The following is a 16,860-nucleotide window of genomic DNA, read 5'->3' on the forward strand; positions in this document are numbered from 1 at the left end:
TTTTCCTCATCCAGCCCATTACCGCCTGAAGACATTCATTGAGAGGAGATGCCATCGGAATTCGAGGCCGACGAACGAGATACGGAGAAATAGATTTGGGTGTCATCAGCGTACTGATAACACCCAGCACCATAACTCCGTATTATCTCACCCAGCGGCTTCATATAGATGTTAAATAACATCGGGGACAAAATAGCCCCCTGAGGAACCCCACAAGTGAGGTACCTCTTACTGGAGCTACAGTCCCCAAGTAGCACCCTCTGAGACCTGCCCGAGAGGAAGGACCGGAACCACTGCAAAGCAGTGCCCCCAATACCTAACCCCTTCAGGGTTTGAGAAGCATTTGATATGGTCAGGTCATCCATTTCTCTTGAGAATGTCCTCCATTTTTAGCATGACTAAGCATGGATTTACATTCCTAGGAGTGTTTTGAGCTTTTCTTGGGTCAGGTCCTCCATTTCTCTTCAGAATGTCCTCCATTTTTAGCATGATTTAGCGTGGATTTACATTCCTAGGAGTGTTTTGAGCTTTTCTTGGGTCAGGTCCTCCATTTCTCTTGAGATTGTCCTCCCTTTTGAGCATGACTTAGCATGGGTTTACATTCCTAGGAGTGTTTTGAGCTTTTCTTGGTTCAGGCCCTCCCTTTCTCTTCTGAATGTCCTCCCTTTTGAGCATGACTAAGCATGGATTTACATTCCCAGGGGTGTTCTGATCTTTGACATGGTCAGGTCATCCATTTCTCTTGAGAACGTCCTCCATTTTGAGGCATCTGCCCCCCTCCTACAGTGAGGCTTGCCCTGCCCCTGGGCTACAAGGCCCCTCCTGCTGCCTTCCAGGAAAGCAGGCCCAGCCCCTTCTTCATTCACATGCTCAACATGGCGGCTGCTGCTGTTGCATTGGCTGGGTCGCTGCGGAGGTTATTGAAACCCTCGGTAAATACTGCAAGAGAAGGGGGGGTTTGGGGGCTTCTTTTTAGATTGTCGCCCTGGGAAGCCACCCTGCTCTCAGCCCCTTTGGCTCTGAGGTCCCCATGCAGACAGGGAGGGCTATTATCCCATTTCCTTTGCAGCCTTGCAGTGCCTGATAAATATCCAAGGGAGGATATGCTACACAGTGTAGTAGAAATAATGCACCACTTTAACATGCCAGGGCTCCAGGCTATAGTTTGAGGAGAAAGAGAAAGGCAGGGGAGGGGGGAAAGACCCTGTGAAACTGCAAATCCCAGGGTCCTGTAGGATTTCTGTTGCACAGCACTTAAAGAGGTGCCAAAGTGCATTATTTATGCAGTGTATATCGGTCAATGGTTCCCAAACTTTTTTTGGTGTTTTGAACTTCATCTCCCAGAAGCCCCAGCTAGCATGGCCAAAAGTCAGGGATTCTGGGAGCTGAAGCGTCAAATAACTGGAGGAACCACTGATGCAAACTTTGTGTATTACTATTGTTATTATTGCTACTACTAGTATCATCACCATCATAGTCACTATTATTATTATTGCTTTTACTATTACTGTTATCATTATCACAATTATTATTATTTCTATTATTGCCATCATAGTTGCTGTTGTTGTTATTACTATTATCATCACCATCATGGTTGCTATTATTACTATTATCATCACCATCACAGTTGCGATTATTATTATTATTATTATTATTACTATTATCACCATCAGAGTTGCTTTTTTATTATTACTGTTAGCATCATCACCATCATAGTAGCAATTATTATTATTACTATTTTCATCTTCACCCTCATAGTTGCCGTTAGTTTTATTATTATAATATTTATTTGTATCTCACCTTTTTGCTAGTTTGGGACTGAAGGCAGTTTACAACAGTAAAGCATAGTTACTAATTAATGGCCTACCAAAGTTAAAAAGTAATTAAACTATCATACAAAGGGGGGGGGCAGTTAAACATAATCTTTTCTACCTACTTTGTCTCTGTTGGTGCATCTACACTGTAGTAATAAGGCAGTTGGGCACCATTTTAACTGGCAGAAAAGTGGGGTTTGCAGCTTGGTGAGGCACCAGCACACTTTGGCAGAAAAAGGGAAAGACCTTGTGAAACTACAAATCCCAGGGTTGCATAGGATGGAGCTACAAGTGGTGTCGATCTGTAATATTTTTACAATGTAGATGCACTCCACATCTTGCAAGAAACTTGCAAGAATTCCCTGCTCCCCCAAATGAGTGGCGTGTCAGAGGTCTCCACTTTGCTTTCTGTAAAATGGGTTACTTTCACGCTGTCTTGAATCCTGGATGGCGAGGGGGATGAGTAGCTCTTTTATTTTTAATATGCAAGAAACATCCTATATGGTATGAAAAGAATCACACTCCCCTTGCAGCGCTCTACCCCCATGAGTGTGTGTTTTATATGCAATTTCAAGTGGAGAGATTGGAACTGATTAATATCTGGGCATCGCTCTGTCCTCTGCTTGTGTCCTTGGTTGTACAGGGAAACTCCAAAAGAATGGTGTAAAAAGGAAACTGTTCTTCTTTGGAAGCACCCTGTAGTTGAAAAGATTTGATTTAATCTGTTTTTCACTTTTTACAATGGTTTAATTGCTTTTTAACTTTGGCAGGGTGTTAATTTGTAACTATGGTCCAAATCACACATGCAGAAATAATCCAGTTTGAGACCACTTTAACTGCTGTGGCTTAGTGCTATAGGGAATTCTGGGAATGGTCATTTATTGTGGTTCCAGAGCTCTCTGATAGAGAAGGATAAATGCCTTACAAAACTACAGTTCCCAGAATTCCCTAGCTTTGAGCCAGGGCACTTAACACAGTCTCAAACTGGATTATTTCTGCTGTGTGTTTTGAACCTATATTTTAGTGTTGTAAGCTGTCTTGAGTTCCAAACTAGCAAAAAAGAGGGATATAAATACATAATATTAGTAGTAGTAGTAGTAGCAGCAGCAACTGTGATGTGCATTTTATGTTATTCCATCCATGCTCTGGGACCCTCTTCCAAGGTGCACCTCTTTCTCCAGATTTCAACTCTCCTGTTTCTTTCCAGGCTGCCTGGAGCTCCACTTTCCCCTTCCAGAAGGTTTGCACTTCTGCCCCTGGACGGTGCCTACCTGTGTTGGCAGCTGCAGGCAGGCAGAAGAAGAACGCCAGTGGAGCACCACCTTTTCCTCGGCACCAGTTCAGCACCAGTAAGTTTGTCCCCTTGTGTGCCTGCAGAAGGATGCCAGGGATCTTGTAGCACTTTTGAGACTAACTAAACTGAGCAAAAGAAAGAAGTCAGAGCAGAAGCTTTGGTAGGCTTGGGCTGCTGCATTGAAGACATAAAGCACAAAGCAATTGTGTGCCTTCAAGTCCTTTCTGACTTATGGTGACTCCAAAGCGAACCTATCATGTGTTTTTCTTGGCAAGATTTATTCAGAGGAGGTTTGCCATTGCCTTCCCCCGAGGCTAAGAGAGTGTGATTTGCCCAAGGTCACCCAGTGGGTTTCATGGCCAGTCTGGGAATCAAACCCAGGTCTCCAGAGTCCTAGTCGAATGCTCAAACTATATATAGCTCTCAGCTATATAATATAAATCTCAGCTATATTATCATACAAGTCTAAAATAAATAAATAAATCACTGTTTGTTGATCATTAAATAAACATAATTGTGCATGATATACACAATGTTATGTAAAGTTTTAGCGTTCCCTTATCATCAAAATATTAACTACTTATTACTCTGAATGTAGAATTCTGGGATTTGTTGTTTGGTGGGGCACTAGAACTCTGACAGGGAAGGCAAAATATCTCACAAAACTACAAATTCCAGAATTCCATAGCAAAGAGCCATGGCTGTTAAAGTGGTGTCCAGCTGCTTCATTTCTGCAGTGTGGATGCACCCTTGAACTACATCCTCAGATGCAAGAAGTTGTGCTTGGATACTTTTTATCCCATTGATCTTTGTTTGAACAACTTCTAGCCTCCTCCTAGCCTTGATGAAGAGACTCTTATGCTATGATTTTGTAGTGTGTAATTTGAGAACAAAATATGAACTCTTTATTTCAAGAAAAGTGGAATTATGCAAAGTATGGTTCAAAACACACTGAAGATATAATCCACCTTGAAATCATTTTAACTGCCCTGGATCAATGCTAGGAAATTCTGAGAACTGCAGTTTTGTGAGACATTTAGCTTTCTCTGTTAGAGAGCTCTGGTACTGCAATAAACTACAATTCACAGGATTCCTTAACACTGAGCCAGGGCAGTTAAAGCAGTCTCAAATTGGATTATTTCTGCAGTGTGTTTTGGACCAAAGTTATTCTTTATGATACTTGAATGTTGCACCATAACAAAATTCTTTGGCCAGTTTGTGTGTGTGTATGTGTTTATTTCAGCTGATCATGGAGAGGGGGAAGAGTAGGCCACTGAAACTTAACCTCCCGATCACCTGAAAGCCTTAGTTTTGTGGAAATGCTACATCTCCTTTTGCTCTTAGCATCTTGAGATTTCATCTTATACTGTTTTGCACATTGTCAAGCTGTTCCCTGAAATTTTATGGCCCAGAGGTTTGTTTTCTAAAAATGAAAACATACATATTTTCACATAAACCCTATCCCCTAGATAATTGACCTGGTGTATAGTAGTCGCTATAGGTGTACTTCATAACTGAAGACCATATGCAATCTAGGTTTTATATAAACCTTTAATTTTGAAACAATGTTGGGATTTATCCTAACTGAACTGTTTTTTCCAGGCTGCAGTACAGTAAAAAAAAAAAACTTTGGGTTCTTACATTTCTAAAATGCTTCTGCACACCTTGACAGTTACCATGGAGGGAAAGACTGATTTGATTCAATGAAGCATATTTGACTAGATACTGAGCAACACAGATACACAATGCAAGGCCCAAATTATCATCAAGCATTCTTGCTCTTTTTTTCCTCAAAAGGGATATGCTGAAGGTCCTCTTTCCTTTCCTGATAATACCTATAACCCTATGCTATCTATTTTTCCTAGGTTCTTCAAGATTTGTTCCTGCTGTCACTCAGCATGCTCCTTATTTTAAGGGTACTGCTGTAGTTGATGGGGATTTCAAAGAGCTGAGTTTAGATGACTTTAAAGGGAAATATCTGGTTCTCTTCTTCTACCCTTTGGATTTGTAAGTAACATTTAGATGTTCTAGCTCTTAAATGTTTCATCTCCAAATGTTTTCTGGTGATAAAGAAATCCGTTAGTGAGCTTGCTTTCACTTAACTTGCCTTTTTTGGGACAGTGCAATGTATCTCTTATGTAAATGATAAAAATGTACTGAAGGCAGTGTTATCATTGCCTTGTTGAGGCATGGGTGTGTGTGTGTGTGTGTGTGAGAGAGAGAGAGAGAGAGAGAGAGAGAGAGAGAGAGAGGAAACACAACTTTTATTCGTAAAAATCCTATGCCTCAATACCTATAGGCATCAGATCTTGTCTGATCTTGGAAGCTAAGCAGGGTCAGCCCTGGTTAGTACTTGGATGGAAGACTGCCAATGAATACCAGGTGCTGCAGGCTATATTTCAGAGGAAGGAACTGACAAAAACCACTTCTAAATATTTAAAAAAAGCCTGTGAAATTCATGGGGTTGCTATAAGTCAACAAGTGACTTGAAGGCACACATGCACACACAACAAGGACATTGGTGAAAATGTCAAGGAAACTGTGGCTAAGGTCAAATAATGGATTTTTAGAAGCTGCTGCAAGAGGACAGTGTGTACTTGTAGCATGTGAATCAGAGAAATAACAGAAGACTAATATAATGCAATGATATGTGTGTGTGTGTATTCAGTGAAATTCTTGTATATGACTTTGAAAATGTTTATTTTCAGAATCATATAATCTTATTATGATTGTTAAGGATAAAATAAAATAAATCCTATACATGATGTGTTGTGTGTGTATTGTTTTGCCTTCAAGTGTTATTACAGAAATGCTGACAAGCTTCTTGACAGCTGGCTAATTTTGAGTTTAAATAACCTGGAATTAGTTTAAGTTGATTTGAAAATGTGTTTTGACAAGGGTCAATAAATGATGGCTTACCTGACTTCAGTAGCCAGCCAGCATTCCTTTAGCCTGCTGTAAAGTCCAGTACTGCCACAATATTTCTGTATTGCCAATAGCAAAAAATGAGATTAAGTAAGAGTCCCATTTTTATGTTCTAGTTCTCAACATATTTTCTTGACAAAATGGCATTATTCGTGTGTGCTTTGAACTAAAATTCTGTGATTTAGAGGGGTTTATGAACGTTCCTTTATACAAAATCTGCAAATATTTATTTTTGTGTTCTCTGAACTTTACAGTGGAAAGAAGTCAAATTCTGTTTTAAAACTCACCTCTGTGACTTGTCCTTTTTATTTTGCTTGTTCTACTAGCACTTTTGTATGCCCGACAGAAATTATTGCTTTCAGTGACAAAGCAAATGAATTCCATGATGTGAACTGTGAGGTTGTTGGTGTGTCAGTTGATTCTCACTTTTGTCACCTTGCCTGGATAAACACACCACGAAAGGTATGGACTTTTCCATCTTAACTGAATTGTTCCAAGTTGCTGTTTTGTTTCTTATTAATAACATCTTTATTAGCACTCATATTTGGGTGGGTAGGTGAGATTAGTATGTTTAATTCTTTCAAGAGGGAGGGGTCCAGTAGCATTCATGAGTTAGTCTGTCAAAAAAAGAAAAGAAATGGGAGCTCACTTAAAACAAATGTCGATTACTCAAGGTGGATAAATCTTGATACATTGTTTAAAGGACCACATTTTTACAGTTTATTTAACTTTTAAAAATGGTAAATAGTACCTTTCTTTTAAACAATTATTATGTTACTATTAAAACCCTCGAATCTAAGCACATTAGCCTAACAGAAACCTTTCTGCACTGAATTAGTTCCTCTGTCAGATACATTGAGATAAAGGATGTTTTTCTATGTGAATATAAATCTAGAGCTACCGTAATTCTTCTCACTTGATAACAATAAATTGCTCTAGTTTGGCTGGCAACCACTGGACATTAGGTTAGCATCTCAACTATGGACATTTTAATTCATTCATTCATTCTTTAAACTGTGAAGGTTAATTTGAGCCAAATTCAAAGTGAACTTGTAAAAATAGTATCAATTATTGATCAAATCTGAAACGTTGTTTAGGAAATATGTGAAATATCAGAAGTTTTATTTAAATTAGCTTTTTCTCATGCTGATGTAAACCACTGATTTAAATTGACTTCGTTTAATCAATTGCACCCTGCTGTTACTACTGTCATTGTATATCTTTCATCATATGATTTGGAAGGCTTAAACCAAGTGGACCATATGTACTTTGTATTCTCCCTTCTCCTTTCTTGATACTTTCTACAATAGGGTTCTATGAATTTTCCTCCTACCAGCAACCAAGTACAATGGTTGTTTTGGGTTGTTATGCTTATATACATACATACATTTGTCCCTTTAGGTTTTCAGAGTACTAGTCCCACTTCATGATCTTGCTATCATGCAGGGAGCTTTTAAAATTTGTTTTGTTATAAATATAACAACTGTATTATATATTATATGACTAGGAAGTGGATTAAATCTGATTATTACATTCATTTATAAACTTTGATTCATGTCTACCAGACTTAAAGTCATTGAATCTATGTGGATAAATTTATGCATGTGCATACCTTTTGTAAAATAGAACTAGCAGTGATCAACCAAGGCCACTTAGGGACAGGCCATGGATGGTCCCTGAACACTAATGAAATCAGTCAGCCTTGTTTCAAGGATAAGTCATTTATCTTTCTGGTTGTGGTGATGCTGTGAAATTCAATAGTAACTGGCACTGATGTGTATAAACAAGCTTACATATGTACACAGGGCATAACTAATATAGTGGAAACCACTGAGCAGAATAAAAAACACCTATACTTATTTTCCAGTTAAAGTGCTGTAACTGCCCAAGTTCTTAACAGTATTGCTTTTCATGGGAACTGTTTCCTCTACAGAAAAAACACAAGCTAAGAGGGCATTGCATAGATAATCTGCATCTCTTATTCTGTAAAGAATCAAAAACATAAGAAGATCCTTTCTGTACCTGGTATCCTATTTTTAACAGTGTCCCACTAGCTGCTTAGGGAATCCTACTGGAAAAGCTTGCAAGCAATTAACTTTCCCCTTTTACTCCCCAATAATTAGTGTTCAATACCAAATATTAGTATACTATACTGTTGCTATACTTATTCTTTATGAATAATAGCCATCAATAGCCCCATCTTTCATAAAATTTTCTAATATTCTAATCTCAACCAGTTTGTAAAAATTACTTTTTAAGCTATAATTCCCAAAATCCCCTCATACTGACCTTGGTGGATGGAGGATTATGGGAACTATAGTTGAAAAATAACTTTTCAATGCTCTGGTGTAAACTAGTACCAACGGTCAAGTCTTGAGGTAGACAATTCCATATGTTAATTCATTATGCAAACAAACCTATTCTTTTTGTCTGCCCTGTATCTATTTCCAGTAAGGTATATTGGATTATTCCACATTCTGGTGTTTTTATGAGAGGACAAACTTCTGTCTATCCACATTTTCATTATGCCGTGATTTTACAAGCCTCTGTTTCATACCTCCCCTTAATTATTTTAAAGTTGATGGAAGGACTGAGGTGGCCATTATGTCCATTAGGAAGGCAAATCTCCCCAGTAATATTGACATATGTGGTTGCTCCTTTATATACAAACAGTGGACTGTTCTCTGCAGAGGTAGGGGATATTTGCCCCCCTCCAGATGTTTTGGGAATTAGCTCCCATTTTCCTTTACTATTGCTCATGCTGGTTGGGGTGTTGGATAGCCTTTTGCCGCTTCCCCCTGGCCTGGAAAAGCGGCGGATCGGGGCCTCAGGGCTGCCGCTGTGGCAGCTGAGGCCCTGATCCGTTGGGGAAAGGGGTGGGTACAGGCCGCCCCAAAGGGGCGGACTGTAAACCACCTTATTTAACTGAGCAAAAGCCTGAGTACTGAGACTAGAAAAAATGAAGCCTCATATAATAATTTTTTTATTTGTTTTATTTATATACCGCTATTCCAAAGATCATAGCGGTGAACAGCAAGTAAGCTAATTAGCAAGTAAGCTAATTTGCCCCCAGCAGTCTGGGTACTCATTTTAGCGACCTCGGAAGGATGCAAGCCTGAGTCGAGCTTTCTTCATTTGTTTGTTTAAAAATGGGTTTTAACATGCACATATATCTGAAAAAGAGAGAACTTGTCATGAAAATCTCTCTTCTGCCTATAGCCTCCCCATCTTAAAATGTTTTCCTCAGACCTTATAGTCAGTAAACCTTTCATCACAGAATCTTCCAGGTTAAACTAAGATTTTCATTTGAATGTGTCCGCCATTGAAAACTGACATGCCTCTTTTCTGTGTTTCATTAGAATGGTGGCTTAGGCCATATGAATATCCCTCTTCTATCAGATATAACAAAACAGATCTCCCGAGATTATGGCGTGCTTTTGGAAGCACCTGGTCTTGCATTAAGGTGAGAGATATCTTAATTAATTACCATTAATATGTACATGGTTTGACTGCACTAGTGAAAATCCATGGAGGAATGGGAACTGGAGTGGTTTTCTATTTGCAAGCTCAACTGTTCAAATCATTCACAGTAAAATTGGAGAATATATGGCCCTCCAGATGTTGGACTTCATTTACCATGTCCCTTTACCATGGACTATGCTGACTAGGCCTATTGTGAGATGCATTCCAACAACAGCTAAAAGACCACACATTCAGCCCCTCTGTGTCAGATAATACTATCAGCAAATTGTCATGAGACAGCTAGACTAATCTCCTTCTGACATGGTAGTTGTACGTGCAGGAAGAAAAAAAACGTACAGGCTATATCAAACTGTTTGCTTGTCTGAGATAATAGAGTCCAGGCAACATTGTTCATATGGGTTAGTCTCAAGTCTTGTCTGTGCATATATGTGTGAGAAATGGAGACTGACCTTACTTACTTTAAATGCTATATACCACCTTGTTGTAAAAGGTCTCTGTCTAGTTTTCAAAAAATCCAGACAAGGACATGAACTCTAATACAGCCTAAAACCTTAACATATTTTATTGGAATCTTTGCTATAATCCAAGACTGGGATTAATTTGGGAACTGGCCATTTTCAAAGAAAAGATCCCTGCTTGATATAAGATATAATAAGGGCTAGAGTCAAGAAAGTTTCTTTGGCAGATATCGGTTGAATAAGTGGTTTCTCAGTTTCTTGCTTTCTATTGTATTTTTATGTCGTCAAAGGATAAAGACTATTGTTTGTAATGTTGGTGTACACTAATTCTTCTTGCCATGTTTGTTGCCTTTATATTGCTCCAGTCTCAAGAGTTTAAAAGGCTATTTAAATATATACAAATATATATATATATTTGTATAGAACAGCCACTTTAAAAGAGTTGATCAGATGCAAGGAATTATAATCCCCTACCCCCCGGCCGCCCAATGATTTAAAATCTATACACTTACAAATACTCAGTTCTCTAAATAGATGAGAGGATACATGTGTGTAGCTGGAGCACATTTTAAACTGAAAAATAGCCCCTATGGGAGCTGTACTTTTACATACCAGGCCTGTTTAAATGTATGCATTCTGCTTTATTTCTTTGAAGGGGTCTCTTTGTCATCGATCCTAATGGAATCATCAAGCATTTGAGTATCAATGACCTCCCTGTTGGTCGCAGTGTGGAAGAAACGCTTCGCTTGGTAAAGGCCTTCCAGTTTGTAGAAACACATGGAGAAGTCTGCCCAGCAAATTGGACACCAAACTCCCCCACGGTATGTTGGCAAATATAATGTTCTGATATGTAAATGTGGGCAGGACTCCTTTTCTTGGTTTAGGAGGGAATGTTCATTTCTGGGCTGATAAAAAATCAAAAGAGAACAATAATTTAAATAGAAATAAGCTGCAGAGATGTCTGCATCTTGGAAATGTTATTATTTGGACCAGAGTCCCAGGAGCAGTGATTCCCTTTTAATTAAATTGCCACTCTCCTGTGAACCAATTAACATTTAAACTGACTTTTCAGTTTCAATTCCAGTTTTCTGTCCCCCTGCCCCAAAATTTCTGAGGATATTTTGGAAATCCATGCATTTCCTAGAGAATCCCTGTGGAAGAAAATGGGCCCCTGGATCTGCCTTGCCAGTCCTGGATGTAGAACAATGGAATATATCAATCCACTTTTGTCTGGAATGTTAATTAATTAAACAATAGATTAATTAATAGGCTATTTAAATAGTAGATAAAAGTATATTATAATTAGATTCTTCTAAAAGCTGGTTCCAGGAAGTTTTTTTAAAAAAAATTATTTAAAATTCAAGGAAGTTTCATTCAAAAAAAAAATTAAACAAGCTGCTCCTACATGGTTTGGGTAGACCAGGAAGAGGAATTTTGATGGTCCAGCTGAATAATATAATCGTAATGTTACATTTGTGCAATACCCAGTGTGTGCCGAGCAGTTGTGCCGTAGCACCTGTCCTGAGCAAACCTTTCATTTGACTTAAGGTAGGATGCTGTATGATGTGAAATTCAGTGCATATCTACAGGGTTCAAAATCAGGATTTTCCTTGTACTTCTGTAGCACTGCAGAAACATATGAATTTGAAAAGATTTATGACAAGAGTTGTTAGCTTCCAAGCCCAGCAAATGCACTCTTTCTAGTGCTTTGCTACATGTTTCTTTAATTTGTGATCTATGGCAAAAAAACTGTAAGCAGGAAACGCACTGAGGAATTGACCCATATAAGAATTCCCATATAGTCCCAGAAGTTAAGATGCTGGATACAAAACTAGTCCAAAACACAATGCAGAAATAATCCAGTTTGAGACCACTTTAATTGCTCTGGCTCAATGCTAGGGAATTCTGAGAACAGTAGTTTTATGAGACATTTAGCCACAATAAATTCCAATTCTCAGGATTCTCTAGCACTGAGCCAAGGCAGTTAAAATGGTATCAAACTAAATTATTTCTGCAGTGTATTTTGGATGCTAGTTGACAATCCTATTTTAACAATCTTTGGCCCGTTCTGCACGGGCAAAAAGTACGTGCTCGGCACGTACTAGGGTTACGAAAGGGTGTCCCTTCCGGACACCCTAACCCTAGTACGTGCCAAACATGTACAAAATGGTGGCGCCCTATACACATGGGCGCTGCCATCTTGACGTGCCGGATGCTTAGCGTCCGCACGTCCCCCTGCGCTTGCGACATCACGAGCGCCATTTGCGCACTCGTGTTGCAACCACGACGCAAAAAGAAGCCGCTTTTTGCGGCTTCTTTTTCCGCCGCCAGGAACCATTCCTGTTTGGAGGCTGAAGCTTCCCAGCGGCGGAAACAGAGGCGCAAGCAGACCGCCCTTTTTGGGTGGTCTGTAAAGCATCTTTCCTTAGAAGTGGGTTCTTTTTTATATTAGTAGGATCTAGCTTGAATTAGAATGTTCACTTTCGGTGTAAACATTGGTTCTCTGTCATGTTTTATTTTTGCTTCATTAAATGTCTTGAGTTTATCACTGTGAGAGTGGGGTGGAAGGTGGCAAAATCATCATGTCTTCAATGGACCTTTTAAAAATCTATTTTCCAGTAGTTTTAGTGGAAAGAAAAATACTTCAGATCCAGGACTGGTGTAGATTATTCCTTGTTCTGGGGGTTGTAGTAAATTGGAAGAATGGGAAGGCTTTAGATTAAAGAGATCCATGGCTTAGCCTGACATTCCACTTTTTCTTCCTTTAAAACTGTCGGTATAACAGTGTTGGAGTACATTAGTCATCCCTCCAGATTTGCGACTTTGATATTTACGGATTTGATTATTCACAGATTTCATTAATATGTTCTCTCTAGGACTGTCTAGGTTCTCCAGTGCAACTATGTGGTCAACTTTAACTAAAAGTTGCACTGAAAGACCATTTGTAGCTACTCCAGTGCCATTCTATGGTCAGTGTATGTTGGACATTGACCATGGAGTTGCACCGGAGGACCTAGAGATTCCTAGAGAGGTGTCCTCTCAGGTAAAAACAGTGTTTTTGTTATTTGCGGTTTTTCCATATTCACGGGGGTCTTGTTCCCCTAACCCTAGCGAATATGGAGGGACAACTGTAATTGCTGCCGCAAGAGGGCCTATGGCAGTGGGGCCCATTCTCTGCTTCTGGAACTGACTCAATAGATGGAGAGGGAAGTCCAAAACATCTAACCTTAACTGTCCCTATGGGACTTTAGTATCCATCTCTTCATTTCATTCTAATTAAACAATACGGAATGTTTCATTTTCTTGTATGGAAATGTGGTCTCTTCGATTAGTGTATAGTTAAGGAGAACAAAGACGTGTCAGCATGAACACTAATCAGTTTTCACTAAACTATTCTGCCAGCTCTTAAGAGGTAATTTACAGTATTTGCTGCCTTGATCTGAATATATAATTTAATACTGATATTTTGTTATGACCTTTTTTGTTTTGTTTTATTTGCTTTTCAGATCAAGCCAAATCCAGAAGGATCAAAGGAGTATTTTAGCAAAGTCAATTAATAAGATCATGAACAATAAAGAGTTAGTATCCTGTTTCCTTGAACCAGAAGCTAATCTCCTGCGAGAGCAGGGTTTGATTGTAATAAAATCGCACAATTGTTTTAATATTTGTTCTGATGAAAAGTTGATCTATTTTGCAGAATTGTGGGGATGATTCTTTAGCCCCAATAGGTTAAAGAAGCACTGGAGTCTTGAGTGCCTCCTACATGTAATAGCACTAGAAGAATATGTTTCTCATTTTCTCATTTGAAATGTCTTGATGCAAAGTATTATACTAACATTTCTATTTAAAAATTTGGTTCACGCTTTAAAAACATGCAGTAGGCTTGGTACACAAGAGCAACTTAGAGAAAGAAGTAAACTATTGCTGAAAAACTAGTTTTTGCATTTACCCTCTTTCAGGTGCTCTTAACAGATGGAAGTCCCATTCGTGGCTTCTGCTTAACAAGTTTAATGCTTGTTTTATCCACCTACTATTTTTATTGTATTACATCAGAGTGCTGTATGGCCTGAGGACCCCACATGGTTTTCTTATGAATAGTTCCATCTGAATTTATTGCCCACCTTTTCTGTAGACACAGTCTACATGGGTGGAGCAAATTCACATATAGATGTATGTTCAACTGATCCAAGATGACACATGTTCTGCAAATTGGTTCTTTGCATTTATAAATGCACGGTGTGCCATATCAGTCCCATACCGTACTAAATGTAGAACCAATGCATTATGTTGCCATGTGAATTGTCCTTGAAATTAGAGCAAGGAAGTCTTTAGCCACATGCCACTATAATGCATAATAATAATATATTGGAATAGTTTGAGGGGTTAGTTTAATTTAGAAATAAACACAAGAAGCTGTGAACCAAAGTCCTTTGTTGGTAATGCTCAAATAACTTTCATTATTTTTTATCAACTTTGTTTAGTGCTGCTTTGGCTGTGGACTTTCAGATGTACCAATGGGTTATTAGTAATTATGTAGAAGATTCATTAATGATTCTGTGAATTAAAAGTGCTTATTTCTGAAAACATCCAAAAGTGCCTCTGTGAAATTATGCAACAGTGAATTAAAGAACTCTAGAACAAAATGCCTTGGGTTATATACTATAGTTATCTTCTAGATTCTGTAAGTTGGATATCGGGCATGGTTGGCCCACTGGTCATTTGCCTATAATGATATGCTCATCTAATTTTTGAGTTTCTGGTTGCTTTTTTTAAAGGGCACTTCCAGCTTTCATGGGGCTATTAAAGACTCAGGCAGTGATTAATTCCTAGCAATTTTACATAGGGAATCATGGAGTCACAGCTTGTGTAGACAGGTGTTTCTACTACATAGACAGCTACTGTGACTTGTCCAGCTCAGCTCAAGAAAGTGAGGTTGGGCTCACACTAGCTGAATGAAAGGACCCACCCAAAGTTGGTTCCAGTAATTATTATCTTCTTACAACCTTTGATCAATCATAAGGTTTTTTTTTGACCCACACATCTCTAGGCATTTGACATCCTTTCACATATCTAATATAAAGTCTAATCTACTTAAACAGAGCCACCAATGGTTTGAGTGTTAGACTAGGATTCTGGGCAACCAGGGTCTGCATCACTGCTCAGCCATGGAAACTTACTGGGTAACCTCAGGCAAGTCACACTCTCTCAGCCTAAGAGGAAGGCAGTGAGAAACCTCTAAAGAAATTTTACCAAGAAAACACTATGGTAGGATTACCCTAACCTTGGATGACTTGTGGGCACATAGCAATAACAATCTCCCCAAATTTGGGGAAGGATAGGAATTTGCAATCCTTCAGAGGTTGCAGGACTGCAACTCCCAGTATCCCCACCACATTGGCAGCTAGGGTGAAAGGGAGTTGCAGTCCAGCATCTGGAGGACACTTCTCTGTGCCTGCCCCTGAGGCTTCACAGCTGGACTACTACTGACACTGGCGGCTTAGAGACACACAGTCACCCCTTGTGGCTTTTCTGGGGCAGACTTTGTCTCAAACTGAATTAATTCTGCAGTGCAGATTAGACCTGTGTATCTCTACTGAGAAGCCCTGGTGGCACAGTGGTGGCTCACTTTGTCTAACCTGCACTGCAGAAATAATCCAGTTTGAGACCGCTTTAACTGTCATGTAGTTTTGTGAGATATTTAGGCTTCTTTGTCAGAAAGGTCTGGTGCCACAACTAACTACCAATCCCAAGATTCCATAGGATGGAGCGCTGGCAGTTAAAGCGGTGCCAAACTGCATTCTGCAGTGCAGATGAGACCTGGGTGCCTGTTGTTATTGTGTGCTTTCAAGTCCTTTCTGACTTATGGTGACCCTAAAGTGACTCCATCATGGGGCCTCGCTGGCTAGATTGGTTCAGAAGATCTTTGCCTTTGCCTTCCTTTACACTGTAGAAATAATTCAGAGTTTGACACCACTTTAAGTTCTGCTAGCTCCATCTTAATCAAATGCTGGAGTTTGTATTTTTATGAAGTCTTAGCCTTCTCTGCCAGAGTGATGGTGCCCCACAAAATTACACATCTCAGTATTCTGTAGCATTGAGCCATGACAGTTAAAGCAGATCTCAAACTGCATCAGTTTTGCAGTGCAGATTACCCCTGTGTAGCACAATGGTTAAATGCCTGTACTGCAGCCACTCAAAACCATAAGGTTGCAAGTTCAGTACCAGAAAAAGGACTCAAGCTCAACTCAGGCTTGCATCCTTCCAAGGAGGTCGCTAAAATGAATACCTAGATTGTTGGGGGCAATTAGCTTAGTTGTAAATTGCTTAGACACTGCTAGTTCGGTATGAATCGGTATATAAATGAAGCTGTTTACTGCAGAAATAATGCAGTTTGACACCAGTTTTCAGTGCTGTTGCTCCCTCACTTTCGAATCCTGGGATTTGTAGTTTCACCAGGGCTTTCGCCTTCTCTGCCAAAGAATGCTGGTGCCTCACAGGATGAAGGGACATGTCCTCTATTTCTGCCCTTCTGTCCAGGAGGAATTCCAAAATGTCCTCCCATTTTGAGCGTGACTAAGAAGAAGCATGAATTTATGTTTATATGAGTGTTTTTAGTTTTTCTTTCTTCATGCCCTCCATTTTTTCTCTAATGTCCTACAGGTGTCTCGTCGTCCTTTGTGGTTAGGAGTTCTGATCACCCTGTGTACCTCCCTTCTATGGGATCTCGGGATTTGTAGTTCCACAAGGTCTTTTGCCTCCTCTGCCAGAGTACTGGTGTCCCACAAAACCACAAATCCCTGAATCCTGTAGGATGGAGATATGGCAATTAAAGCCACGTGTCAATTCAAACTGTATTAATTTTTCAGTGTGGATTAGACCTGAATGC

At 39.4% G+C, this 16,860-nt stretch overlaps 1 protein-coding gene across 1 annotated transcript; it reads left to right on the forward strand.

The window, feature by feature from the left end:
- The first annotated feature begins 806 nt into the window (after positions 1 to 806).
- On the forward strand, positions 807 to 14,617 carry PRDX3 (peroxiredoxin 3). Its single transcript, XM_042458720.1, has 7 exons — positions 807 to 932; positions 3,022 to 3,163; positions 4,974 to 5,115; positions 6,360 to 6,495; positions 9,393 to 9,496; positions 10,630 to 10,795; positions 13,481 to 14,617. Exons 1-7 carry the CDS (start codon positions 867 to 869, stop codon positions 13,529 to 13,531), a joined length of 807 nt encoding a protein of 268 aa, XP_042314654.1. The 5' UTR covers positions 807 to 866; the 3' UTR covers positions 13,532 to 14,617.
- The last annotated feature ends 2,243 nt before the right edge of the window (positions 14,618 to 16,860 follow it).

Source organism: Sceloporus undulatus, chromosome 3, assembly GCF_019175285.1.
Source record: "Sceloporus undulatus isolate JIND9_A2432 ecotype Alabama chromosome 3, SceUnd_v1.1, whole genome shotgun sequence".
In the NCBI taxonomy this organism is placed as follows: domain Eukaryota; kingdom Metazoa; phylum Chordata; class Lepidosauria; order Squamata; family Phrynosomatidae; genus Sceloporus; species Sceloporus undulatus.